The following is a 14,706-nucleotide window of genomic DNA, read 5'->3' on the forward strand; positions in this document are numbered from 1 at the left end:
AATTACAATCCTCTGTGCTGTTAAATAAATAGACCACGTAAAGTGCATGAACCAGAAGTGTTAGAGGATAGGTGAATTTGTCTAGGCAGGAGCCAAGACATCTAGAGTAGGTACCACCTGAGCACAGTGTTGAAGGTTTACTGTGAGAGGGCCAGGAACAGAGACAGATAGGAGGACACAGTAGGCGGGACAAGCATGTGCAATATGGAGACAGGGATGACTTCTTGTTAAAAATAGGGGACTGAATACACACATTTAGCTTTCCTTCCTCTCAACAAACTCTACTAAACCAATAGAAAAGGGATTTAAAAAAAAAGATATAAATTCACATGATCAGAGAAACCAGCAGAAGAGATTAACAACACAAATTTAGAAGCTGGAAGGCAGATGGGCAAATGGTAACTGTCTTAGCAGACTTGAGAAGGCTGGATTCTTGGCTAGCAGTGAGAGAAGCTAAGAAGCAATTAGACCCAAACAGCAAAACTCTCAAATGGCTCAGATACAGGAAGCACCAAGGGCCTCTGGAAATGAGGATGAAGGAGCAGATAAAAACAGGGAACAACAAATAACCCATTTCCACAGAGTTGATTCCAACTCTTATCAACCCTACGTGAGAGTAGAACTGCCCCATAGGGTTTCCAAAGCTATAGTATTTTCAGAAGCAGAATGCCACGTCTTTCTCCTGCAGAATGGCTTGTGGGTTCAAACCACCAATTTTTCAGTTTCAGCCGAGCACTTAACATGCTGTGCAACCAGGGCTCCTTATAAAAACAGGAGGTCTCCTCTGTTAAGAAGTAGTTGCAATCCAGGTGTGCTTCTCTCCCCTTGTAGCAGATAGCTGACCCTCACCCACTCTGGACGTTTAGAAGAAAACAAGTTTGTTTTTGGAGAGGATTTCTGGGCTGTAGGACATCACAGATCACTGGCGGCAAGGGTGTCAAAAAGAAAGCAAGATTAAGTGAAAGCTGACATGATATGGAGACTCCACAGGAAATACTGGTAGAAAGTTAATGAATGATTTTAGAAAAATCATTTGTGTGGAATCTGACTAGTGTAAGAGAAAAGATCCAAAGAGACTGATATGAAGAATTCCTTAAGAAAATGTCCCAAACAGGTTACTTTTGTAAGGGTAAATATTGAAAAGAAAAAAAAAATGTATATACAATTTTCCTTGATGCAAAAAGGAAAGAGACTGCCCCCTTCCCTATTTCTTAGAGCATTAACTTTAGAAAATTGTTAAAAAAAAAAATATATATATATATACACATATTTTTGCCTCTTGAGAAATTGTCTTGAAACGCTAAATAAACTTTTGCCAGATTTACAACCAATAATGTTTCCTCAAGGTCTTGATAGCCACCTCTTCAAAATGTAATCAGTATGGAAGATGATTCTCTCAGTTTCTCGGGGCGGCGGGGGAGGGGTAAGAGTCTAACTTCTGTGGGCTCCAATCTGTAAAATGACCTTCTTTCATAAAGATGTGAGAAGTTTATATTTCATTTGGATAAAGGCAATTGACAACCCCTGGTGGAAACCCTGGTGGCGTAGTGGTTAAGTGCTACGGCTGCTAACCAAAGGGTTGGCAGTTCATATCTGCCAGGCGCTTCTTGGAAACTCTATGGGGCAGTTCTACTCTGTCCTGTAGAGTCACTATGAGTCGGAATCGACTCAGTGGCACTGGGTTTGGTTTTTGGTTTTTGTTGGTGACTACAACAATAACCAGGTGAATTTAGGATAAACAATGTGTAACAATGGTGCTGATAAACTCTTATTTGAGGACTAGCTCTCGTTTACCTTCAGACCATGTATGAAACGGGCTGCATCTACTTGGCTATGTAGAGGATGAGATTTCTTTTTGTCTTTGCAATCTCTTTCGCAGATTGCCTGTGATGCATCACATTCTGGTTTAATGCTTATTCAATAATAAAACTGTTTTCGTTCTCTTTTCCTTTGAGGAGAGGTTTTCTGAGTTGGGAGGGGGTTGATTTTTAATTATATTTCCCCAATGCCCTGGTGGTGTAGTGGTTAAGTGCTACCACTACTAATCAAAGGGTCGGCAGTTCAAATCTACCAGGCACTCCTTGGAAACTCTATAGGGCAGTACTACCCTGTCCTATAGGGTCACTATGAGTTGGAATTGACTTGATGGCAACGGGCTTGGGTTTTTTTTGGCTTATAGTAAAGACCCAGAAATGAGCTCCACTGTGCACTGAGCCTCCAAAATCATAAAAGGAGAGAGAACATACATGAAACTTTAGGGAGAATGGTGTTGCTGAAGCAAACACAACTTACTGGAATGCAAAGTGCTATGAGGCTAGAAAGTGTTGGGGTCAGAACATGCAGAACCTTCTAGTACACACTAAAGAGCTCTGGCCTTTATACTATAAATAACAGATGTTTTTGAAGAATTTTAAATTCAGATAACAGTGTGGGGGACGGATTTGAGAGTGTTGAGGCCAGAGGTGTGTAGACAAATTAGGAGGTTATTATAATAGTTGAGAAGACACTGTCTGAGAGGTAAGAGAACAAAGAGATAGCTAAGAGATAAAATCAGGAGGTTTTTGTGATGAAATCCATGGAATGGGTAAGGAAAAAGTTCAGAAGAAAAAAAATAGGAGTTTGATTCTGTGTTTGTGCTTCCTCTCTATGTATTATTCAGGCGGTAATATCAAGAGGGTAGTTAGACACACAGATTTGGAACTCAGCATAGATATCTGGGCTGGAGGTAAAGATTGAGAATTTGAAAATGTGTAGCTGTATTCAGGTCAGATGGATTGATAACATTATTCAGAGTGAGTGGTCAAAGGCATGAACCTTTAAGGAGCAGAGCTAGAAGAATGTGATACTGGGCAAATGATTGAGAAGGGTAAATGATTGAGAAGAAATGATCAAAGGGGTAGGAGAAGGCAAAACAGCATAGAAAAAAAAAAGGATGGAAGTAGTGACAAACATAGAAGAAAGGTCAAGTCAAAGAGGAAATGAAAAATGGCTATTGAATCTGGTAATTACATTACCAAGGACCTTTCAGAGAGCTAGGAAACCCTGGTGGAGTAGTGGTTAAGAGCTACAGCTGCTAACCAAAAGACTGGTGGTTCGAATCCACCAGGCACTCCTTGGAAACCCTATTAGACAGTTCTACTCTGTCCTATAGGGTTGCTATGAGTCAGAATTGACTCGACAGCAGTGGGTTTGGCTCTTTGGTTTTTCAGAGAGCTATTTCAGTGCCATACATGCTAGTTGGAGGGCAGTGTGCTGAAAAGGAAATAAGAGATGATGAACAGAGTGAAGCAGGTGCAGAGTACTCCTTAAAGCATCTAGATAAGAAAGAGATGGAAACTGACATGGGAGTGGCAGGAATGTAGGGTGTAGGCAAATAATTTATTCTTGGTTTGAAGGAAAGAATGACAAGAGTTGCAGGAGGAGAGAATACAGGGTTGAGGCCTTCATTTTCACAATGAAAGCAATTAAAGCATGGTTATAGGCGAAGGGGGAAAAAGGCAGTAGAGATTGAAGATACAGGAAAAAATCTATTTGATGAATTTTCCCAAAATGGTTGGGTTTCATTACCAGTAAAACAAAGTAAAAAATGAAAAAAATTCCACTAGATTAAATTATTTTGCACTAAAAATATTTGACAAAATATTCCTACATTCTGACTCGTGCTTTTTCCAGTAAATATGTAATGAGATAATTTTTAATATAACAAAATATTCTAAAAATTTTCTTGTACTTTAGCATAAAAAGATCTAGAATGCACAGGAAGGCAATTACAGAATCTACCGTATGTGTTTTGGAATATTAATTTTGAATGTTAAACCAAGTGAGTATTAACTCAGAAAAAAATCTATGAAAAGGAGAAAAGAGTAATATAGTCAGAATGCTATTCTCTTTCTCTGTATAACTTATTTTGTCCGCTATAATTAGTTATATATAACAGTTTGTCAACCAAAAAAACCAAACCAAACCCAGTACCGTCGAGTCAATTCTGACTCATAGAACAAACAAACCACTGCACTTGAGTCAATTCTGACGCATAGCGACCCTTTAGGACAAAGTAAAACTGCCCCATAGGGTTTCCAAGGAGCAGCTGGTGGATTTGAACTGCTGACCTTTTGTCTTAACCGCAGCACCACCAGGGCTCCCTGTCAAGCAAGTGGTGTCAAATAAGTGGTAACATAATGAAGAATGCAATGCCATTTGCATGACATTATAGCAAATCCCAAATTACAACATAAATTAATATCAACACCACTGTGAAAAGAATGCTGATGGAAGTAAAAGGCTTTTGATATTAAATTGTTCAGCTAATGAAAGATTATACTTTAGGTATTTTTGATCTTATGGCTCAATAACTTAGTACGCCATATCTGATCTTTTTCAACTTAAAAAGCTGATTTATACATATATGCTCATTGTGGCAAGTGCATTAAACAATTAAAATCCAGAAAAACAAAAGATTTTAAGAAAATCACTAATAATCCCATTGTCTAGGGATAATCATTCTCAACATTCTACCAGATTTTTTCTATAATCAAGAAAATTTTAATTCACAAAAAATATTTCATGCTATACTTACTATTTTGATATGCTTTTATCACTTAAAAAACCTTAGGACTATCTTGCCATGTTAATAATATAAGATAAAATAATATTTTATATAGTTATATATTCCACACTATGAATCTATGATAATTTATTTAACCAAACCCCAATTTTTAGATATTTAGAAAGCTTCTGATTTTAAAATAACATTGCAATAAGTATTCCAGTACATTTGTTTTATATAAATTTATTTCCTTAGGATAAATTCCTAAGATAGAATTATTAGGTTGAAGATCTGAATGTCTTTAAGGTTTTTAATATGTATTGCTGCTTCAAAAGTTGTACCAATCCATCATCAGTGCATGAGAATACTCTGTTTTGTGAAGCATCATTACTGTTGGAATTATAAATAATAAATTTTGTTATAAAAAATTTTGCCAGCTTGAGAGGGAAAATAAATTTCTCATTTGTGGATTAGTAAGTTTTTAAAAAATTTTTTCAAACCTGCCCAGGACTGGTGATCTGCTTCCAAAAGGTCATAGCCTTGAAAACCCTATAAAGCAGTTTCACTCTGTACACATGTGGTCACCATGAGTCAAAACTAACTCGATGGCAGCTGACAAAAACAGCAACAATTAAACTTTAAAAAAACATGTTTACTGGTCAATGACATTTCTTCTTTTGTGAAATATCTGTTCTATCATTTCTCATTTTGATCTTTTCAATTGTCAAAGCATTCAATAGAAGATTCCATACACCCGTTGTCACCAAATTGATTCGGACTCATAGTGACCCTATAAGACTGGGTAGAACTGCCCTATAGTGTTTCCAAGGCTATAGTCTTTACAGGAGCAGATTGCCACACCTTTCTTTCCCCAAAAAACAAACCCATTGCCATCGAGTCAAGTCCGACTCATAGCGACCCTATAGGACTGAGTAGAATTGCCCCGTAGAGTTTCCAAGGAGCCCCTGGTGGATTCGAACTGCAACCCTTTGGTTAGCAGCCGTAGCACTTAACCACTAAGGCCACCAGGGTTTCCTCATCTTTCTCCCAAGTACAAAATTAGGCTGTATTTATCTTATTAAATAAAAATCTAACAGATCAAGCTACTTTATTATAGCTAAAATTTCAAGGTGCAATATTAGGATTGTCTTTACAGAACAGCCATTCAGAGAGGCTATGATGAGAAAAAAAATCTCTTCGGTAGTTGATTTTAAAAGACCAGAGGTTGAGACCTTATTCTTTTGATTTGAATTTGTGGAATTCTGGTGAGTTTGAGATTACGTAATTAAATGTCCAATTTGTTAATAGTAACTATTTTACTCTATTTAATTTGTGCATTTTTTCCAGTTAAAAATAATTTATAAGAATATATTAAAGTCTAAAGTAAATTTTAAACTAATACCTATATCATTTAAGATTACTTCAGATCACTAATCTTCCAGAATTTTAAGTATATTTTTCTTTAATCAAATGCTTTTCATAAAATATCTTTAAATAACACATCTGCTTAAAAAATGAGTCACTAAGGACACAATTTTGGCATAGAGAAACACATGAAATGGTTTGGTCATTTCTAGTGAGAACCCTAATAACTTATCAAAGGTCTCTGGTCAGAGATTAGACATGTTTTCTCAAACCTATCTTTTTGTTGGCTAAGGCAGCGATAACTCTAAAAACCCTACATGGAAACAACACAGAATGTATGTATGCAGATAATATTTTAGGACATTTTAGTTGCGGTGAAAACTTAATGCCTAAAGTGGTAAGCTGCTGGGGTGAATAGTCTTCTATTATTCTCAGGACCTCCCTACATACAGTGCTCCTGACCTTGGCCTGGCAACCTGTCTCAGATTTTCTGTGCTCTGGACTTCAGGCCCTGCTCTCTGAATCCCTGGCTTTGGCTGACAGAAAGTCTGACACTGATTTCTAATTGCTCATTTTGTTTGATGATCTGGATTTTGCATTCTTTTTCTTAAACTGAACTCTGATTCTTATTCTACCATAATCATTCAAAGTTATGTAACACTGGTCTTTAACTTCTGTATGGACATTTCAAGGAGCCCCACAAAATAAAAGGAAAATAAATATTAAAGAAAGGACAGTATAGGTTTATTCAATAATTTGCTGGTGGCTATTTTGGAGACTACTGTAAAATGAATTGATAACTGAGTTAGAGATGTTGGTCTACAAAGCCTATGTTTGTAGCATAAAAGGGACTCTCACGCATGGTATGTTCAGGCTAAGATTACACCACATTAAAATTACGCTGTCATCCTAGCATTTATAATTCTTAGACCTGGAAATTTTAGATTATTTCCCTTCTGAAAACCTACAAATATTTACTTCTCATGAATACCTCATTCAAAATGAAATTTAATACAAAAATGAAGAAATCAAAGTTTAAACAATTTAAGCATCTTTGCCATGAAAATGGGCATTAAAGTAGCAACGTAGTTAAAACCAAAGGATTTGGGGAAAAGAAAGATATAAGCAATTAGTGTGTCTCAAAAGGTATAAAGAGGCTCATAATTTTTAAACCCATTATATTTACATAGCTATGTCATACTAAAGATCTTAAGCATGGTAAACTTTAAAAATTATATTTATGAAGTATATTTCTGTTGATAAAACATTATCTTATTTTGTCTTCAACATAACCTCTATGAGAGAAACATTATCATGTCCATTTTACATTTGAACTTTTCTTTGACCACCTCATTTCCAGTAACATTCACTTTTATTCCACTCTGGGTACCTTCCTCCTAAATTTCATCATGGTGCTTGCTATCACTCAGAACTAATCCATCTTGGATGTTCATTAGAACATCTCACTCATGATCTATAATCATCCATCTTTCCAGTTCTTATACTCAATTCTCCTCATTATAACCTTATTTCTACCTCATGGGAGCACGTAGGCGCTTTACCCTATCTATTAGCCCCTTGTGTCTTCACTTCCTTCCCTGTTCTCTTAGATATTATGGCTGATTGAAAGAAGGTTGAAGAGAGAAGTATATACACTTGTACGTTTAAACAATGAATAATATGTTTTCATACATTCCATTCTTTATTAGCCATAATTACTGGGGATTTTACCAGATTTTTGAGAGTTCTTTCTTTATACATAGATAATACGGTACATTTATATTATTAATATGGTACATCTACAGTCACATAATACTTTTCTCAAATTTATGAAATAAAATGAGAAATAATGTATGAAGGCATCAAGTGTAATTCCTGGCATATAATAGATACTTAAAAAAACAAAAACAAACTCATTGCTGTGGAGTCATTTCCGACTCACAGAGACTTTATAGGACAGAGTAGAACTGCCCTATAGGGTTTTCAAGGAGCGGCTGGTACATTCAAACTGCCAACCCTTTTGGTTAGCAGCCAAGCTCTTAACCACTGTGCCATCAGGGCTCCATAATAGATACTTAGTAAATATTTATTAAATCTGAATCATAAAATTATGAACAAATTCAGGACATGTTGCTCTTGACCCATATGCAGTAAAATTTTATTACCTTGAATATCATCATTGAAAGTACAATACTGATTGCGGTACTTGTTCAGGAGACGAAATGCATTCATATTGGCAAAATCTTCAAACTGAATAAGGCAATTCATGCCATATCTATGGGACAAAAAAAAATTCACATTAAAAGAGGTTAATGGAATAACATTTTAAAATAAACTTTTAAAATTAGGCTATAGATAATGCAAAATTATTTTCTATTAAAGGTCCTATGTTGTTGCTTAGAATGAATATGTAATATAATGTCTATTCAACCAACATTTACTGCATTCTTATTACAGAAAAGACAATAAGTTATCACTATAATATAATATATGGTCCTTATCCTCAAGCAATTTAAAATTTAGTAGAAACGAATATCATCAAAATAAATGAGAAATAATATGAAGGGGTGTAAACAAGAAATTCTAGGAGTTCAGGGGAACAAATATCACTTCTGGCTGAGGCCACAGAGCAGGTAACAAAGGAATGGAGTTTTGATAGCCAGTTATGATTTCAAAGGTAGAGATGCAGTGTTTTACAGGCTGAGGGAATAGTAGAAGCAAAATAACGGAGGTGAAACGTGAGAAAAAATTGTCTAAAAAAAAAAAAAAAAGGCAAGAAGCCCCTAGTTGCTCCATGGGGAAATGACCTGGTGATCTGCTTCTATAAAGATTACAGCCTAGAAAACCCTATAGGACAGTTCAACTCTATCATAAGGGGTCACCATAAGTCAAAATCAACTCAATGGCAGCTAACAACAGCAACAACAACAACATATAAAAGTGTAGTGAAAGATGAGGTCAGAATTTTATATTGGCAATTTAAACGTCTAATTTAGGTTTATAGCTTCTATTCTAAAGCCACAGCCAAACACCAAAGGGCTTTAAGCTTTGAAGTATACAGGATGGATTTTTATTTCTGAAATTAACTTATCTGTCTATCCTTTTATGCAAATGACTATCCATCCACCTATCCATCCAAAGAGAAATTAACACTATTGATAACCCAGGGATCTGAAATTTGTCAGAGAAAGCCATATAACTTTGAAGAACCTTGCTACTATAGAGATATGGTCTCCATTCTCAGCTAGACTCTCACTGTCACCCTACCTGTGATTCCTTTCATCCTCGATCAGCTTCTACTTACATGCAATGGCTACTCCTAATCTTCCCCAATTCGTTTAAATCCTGACCTGCTTCCTACTTCCTGGCATAACAAGAGCATAATGCATGATTTTTCTCAATTGCTCATCTCTCTCCCCCATCTCCATATTTAGTTATATTCTTCAGTGAACAAGGTGTTTCTCTTCCTGTTCAAGACACCCTTAGATATAGCCAATGAAAACCCTATGAATCACAAAGGTTTGATCTGCAACGATTCAGGGATATGGTGAAGGACTGTCTAGCATTTCATTCCCTTGTGCACGGAGTCGCCATGAGTCAGAGGCCAACTCAATAGCAGCTAACAACAACAAGTACTTTACATAAATATTAACTCACTTGTTATTCACAACAACCCTATAAGATAGATAATATTATTATCCTCATAGAGGAAACAGGCACACTATCTTGGTACTGCTCATTAATGATAACATAAGAGTCTACTGGAAACCCTGGTGGTGTAGTGTTTAAGTGCTATGGCTGCTAACCAAGAGGTCGGCAGTTCAAATCTACCTGGCGCTCCTTGGAAACTCTATGGGGCAGTTCTACTCTGTCCTATAGGGGTGTTATGAGTCGGAATCGATTCTATGGCAGTGGGTTTGGGAAGAGTCTACTAACCTGCCTATAAAAAGCCCTGTAGCACAGTGGTTAAAGTGCTTGGTTGCTTACCAAAAGGTCAGTGGTTTGAACCCACCAGTCACTCCACGAGAAAGATGTGACAGTCTGCTTCTGTAAAGATACATAGTCTTGGAAGCCCTATGGGGCAGTTCGACTCCGTCCTATAGGGTTGCTATGAGTCAGAATTCACTCCACGGCACACAACAACAATAATTTTTGTTTGTTTGTTTGTGTCATGGATTGAATTGTGTCCCCCCAAAATATGTGTATCAGTCTGACTAGGTCATGATTCCTGGTATTGTATGATTGTCTAACATTTTGTCATCTGATATGATTTCCCTGTGTGTTGTAAATCCTATCACTATGATGTTAATGAGATAGATTAGTGGCAGTTATTTTGATGAGATCTACAAGATTAAACCCAGTGCCGTCGAGTCGATTCTGACTCATAGTGACCCTATAGGACAGAGTAGAACTGCCACATAGAGTTTCCAAGGAGCGCCTGGTGGATTTGAACTGCTCACCCTTTGGTTAGCAGCCCTGGCACTTACACCACTACAAATATTAGTGTCTTAAGTCAATCTCTTTTGAGATACAAAAGAGAGAAGCAAACAGAGAGACATAGGGACCTCATACCACCAAGAAAGCAGTGCTGGGAGCAGAGTGTGTCCTTTGGACCTGAGGTTCCTATGCTGAGATGCTCCCAGACCAAAGGAAGATTTCCTCCAGAGCTGACAGAAAGGAAAAGACTTCCCCTAGAGCTGGCCCCTAAATTCAGACTTCTAGCTTACTGGACTGTGAAAGAATAAACTTCTCTTTGTTAAAGCCATCCACTTGTGGTATTTCTGTTATAGCACCATGAGATGACCAAGACAGTTTGTTGTTTCATCAGAGAAGATATAAAAATAATAAGCAAATGAAAAGATATTCAATACTATTATTCATTAAACAAAAACCAAACCAAACCCACTGCCCTTGAGTCAGTTCTAAAACATAGTGACCCTATAGGATAGAGTAGAACTGCCCCATAGGTTTTCCAAGGCTGTAAATCTTTACAGAAACAAACTGCCACATCTTTCTCCCACAGAGCAGCTGGTGGGTTCCAACTGCTGACCTTTCGGTTATTCATTAGGGAAATGAAAATTAATGTGAAATATCACTTCACATCCACTCAAATGACTGTACTCAAAAAGGACAGGCAATATCAAGAGCTGGTGAAGATGTGGAGAAACAGAAACTTATAGATTGCTGGTGGGAATGCAAAATGGTACAACCACTTTGAAAAACAGTTTGGCAGTTTCTTAAAATGTTAAACATAAACTTAGCAAATGGCTCAGCAATAATGAGTGCCAATAAAATGGCACAAAGGGTTGTCTGCTTCCCCACCCCACCTTTTTTAAACAAAACTATAAGCCAGGCCTTGACAGCACTGACAGTATTTTCAATACAGTACAAGAGTATAATTTAGTAATTGAAAGCATGCATATTTCTAATCCTCAGAAACAATGAAAAGATTAAGACAATGATAAAGAGAATTAAAATGGAATGAAACCTTGCTACTCTTAAAGGTTAATACCTTCCTGATACTCATTAGTAGCCCTGGTGGCAGAGTGGATAAGAGCTCGGCTGCTAACCAAAAGTCGGCAGTTCAAATCCACCAGCTGTTCCTTGGAAACCCTGTAGGGAGTTCTACTCTGAACTATAAAGTTGTTATGAGTCGGAATCAACTCCACGGCAACAGGTTTGGTTTGGTTGGTTTGATATTCATAAGGTACCATTGGGAACTCAGTGAATCTCACTATAACTTCTAAAACCACTTACAATTCCCCTGTTCTTTCTTTATCAGTTCCTTGCTATTTCAAAACAAGAGAGAATTACTTCCATATAATGGCAGAAGGCAAATTAACATAAAGGTCAAAACCCAATTCTGACTCACAGCAACCGTATAGGACACAGAAGAATTACCCCACAAGGTTTCAAAGGAGCGGGAATTCAAACTGCTGACCTTCTGGTTAGCAGCCAAGCTCTTAACCACTGTGCCCCAGGGCTCCAACATAAAGGTCAAGAGATTGATTTCTAAACCATTTATTGGTATTGGTTTTATTTTGATTTATAGCTGCTTTCCCTAAATATACTATCAAATATATTATTTAAACAGACTGGTAAACTTTTTGGGAATTATGTAAATTGAAAGTGCCGACAGCAATATTGGAGCCCTGGTGGTGTAGTGGTTAAGAGCTTGGCTGCTAACCAAAAGGCCGACAGTTCAAATCCACCAGCCTCTCCTTGGAAATCCTTTAGGGCAGTTCTACTCTGTCCTCTAGGTCGCTATGAGTTGGAATCAACTCAATGGCAAAAGGTTTATTTTTTTATGAAAATATTACATTCCAACTGTCAGGAAGAGGAAGAAAGGGGCAAAAAGAAGTGAAACTTTACAAGTAAAAAGAGGGGGTTTGGTCAATTCTCATAAGGAACAAAATTTTTCTGTTCTTTTTTTTTTTTTTTTTAAGGATGGTATTTTCCACCTTCCAAGGAAAGCCTTCAGCTAGCTTTATTAAAAACTGCAAAAATGTTATTAAGAACTGGTAAAAGCATTTCCATACATATAAATTAATTTTTTACAACCTTGGCAGAGAAGGAAACTTTGTGGTAGCAACTAAGTACCCCAACCACAAATGTCAGTCGATAATCATCTGGTGCTGGCAATGGCTCCTTTCCCACTTCTCAGGGCCTAAGCAGTCCTTTAGAAGGTAAAAGCTGTCCCTGCCTTTAGACAGTGCCCTCATATGGTTTGCTCCTGATGTGTCATGTACTAGTGGTCTAGCAGCAGTAGATGATCTGTCATTATGTTCAGAAGCAGCAGAACCTGTGGTTTCAGTAAGTGAGGAAGAATCAGTGCCTTCTCAGTTCTATTCTTGGATCTATTACTTACTTGGTTCTGTGGCTTTAGGCTTGTTATAATTTCTCTGAGGTTAAAATGAAATTCCCACAATATGGTTTGCCTTCAGTGTTTAGGACATAATGTGGTCAGGCTATAAATTCATGATGTTTTCTAAGTGAAACCTGGGAACAGACATAGGTAGTAAAATGGTGAACAGGATACCTTATCATTTGCAAAAGTTTATCATAGAGTTATCCCTTGAAGAATACTGCATATCAGTTTTTATTTTATGACTTTTCTCTGCACAGCATTTAACTCTGATTTGACTCTCAAGAAAGGCATTCTGAATTCATTTTGAGATACAAGCATCTTGCATCATATAATAAGAGAAAGCCACATACAGGATATTTTCTTCTAGCTTGAACCAACCTTGTCACTCTGAAATTATAAGTAGTGGAACATGCAGAAGTTAGCCAGCTCAATTCTACATAACTATGAAAAGAACCTACTATTTTATGATCAAAATATCACATAAAATGGTGGGTGTAAATGGTTTTTAGAAGTTAACACAAATACCATCCATATAAGTAACATATAAAAACTGCAGAGAATTTACACTTCTGGTATGGTAAAATTAGACAAAATCCTTATTACAGTGACTAATCTCTATATCTAGCAGTTAGTAAGTGCCAGGCACTATGCCGCACACTTTACACAGATTATCTCATCTAATTCTCTAAGCAACCCAATGAGAAAGGTACTGTTATTATCTTTAGAGATGAAGAAACTGAACCTCAGAGAGATTAGCTGTCGTGGCTGAGTTTATACTGTTAACAAGTGGTAAGGTATGGACTAAACCACAGGATCCACGGTTTTAACTGACTTCCACAGAGCACCAACATAGTGACCAAGTAAATAAAGTGAACAGTGTATTTAGAGAATTGCACTGATAAAGTAAGAGAGTTATAATTTTGTCATGATACTAGCAAGACAGAATTTGCATGCCTTCAACATACCATGTACTTTCATTACAGAATGAATATGGAAGATGTTGGTGAAAACACTAGTCTCTGGTCATGAGGGAGAAGGGGCAAGAATTGAAGCTAGAGAGCTAAGCAGGACCAGCAGGTCTTTAATCCGTGTTAAGGGATTTGGACTTGATCCTAAGAAGATGTTAAGCAGGGGTGTGGTATGATCAGTTTGCATTTTTAGGAAACTCTGTGTAAGGAGGGTGAAGAATAGATTGGAAATGCAAGACTATATTCAAGAAGTTCAGTCTGGAAGCTGCTGCAAAACTCCAAGCTAGGTATTGAAAACTGGACTTAGCACAGAAAGAAGTATGTGTATTCAAGAGATATTTGAGAGGAAGAGTTTGACAATATTAGGTGACAAGAAGTAGATAATGAGGACGAAGAAATCAAGGATGAATCCCAAGGGTTCTAACTTGGGCAACGTGGTAGACAATGGGGTTATTAAAAAAGGAAAAATAAAACATCTCAGGAGAAGCAGGTTTGATAAGAAAAATCATGAGTTTAGCTTTGGATATGCTACTTTTTAGCTACCTTAGCGATATACAAGATAGGTAGTTATCCTGAGAAAATAGGATATAATTAGGATATACGAATCTAGTATTTCAGAGTCACAGCAGGTGCAGGTAAAGATAAGGCCCATGATAAAGCAAAAGTGGTGTGGAGTAAAGGCCACTAGCAATGAAGATCTTAAGAACATCGAGGCCAGCATATAAGGTCATTCACATGGAAACTGCTGTTGTTGTTGTGTGCCATTTAGTCAATTTCCACTTGTAGCGACCCTATAGGACAGAGTACAACTGACCCACGGGGTTTCCTAAACTGTAATCTTCATGGGAACAGATCACCAGGTTTTTCTTCTGTAGAGCTGCTGGTGGGTTCAAACCACCAACCTTTTGGTTAGCAGCCAAACACTTAACCATTGCACCACCAGGGCTCCTTACATGAAA

The 14,706-nt window shown here is 37.1% G+C and overlaps 1 protein-coding gene across 2 annotated transcripts in view; it reads right to left on the reverse strand.

Annotated features, from left to right (window-relative positions):
* ME1 (malic enzyme 1) overlaps window positions 1-14,706 on the reverse strand; it is a 236,940-nt gene that overhangs the window by 40,070 nt on the left and 182,164 nt on the right. For both annotated transcript variants that reach the window (XM_003404096.3, XM_010586445.2), the window contains one exon: window positions 8,077-8,186. In XM_003404096.3, coding sequence (XP_003404144.1) covers window positions 8,077-8,186 — 110 coding nt within the window. The remainder of the gene's footprint in view (window positions 1-8,076; window positions 8,187-14,706) is intronic.

This window comes from Loxodonta africana, chromosome 1 (assembly GCF_030014295.1).
Source record: "Loxodonta africana isolate mLoxAfr1 chromosome 1, mLoxAfr1.hap2, whole genome shotgun sequence".
Taxonomy (NCBI): Eukaryota; Metazoa; Chordata; class Mammalia; order Proboscidea; family Elephantidae; genus Loxodonta; species Loxodonta africana.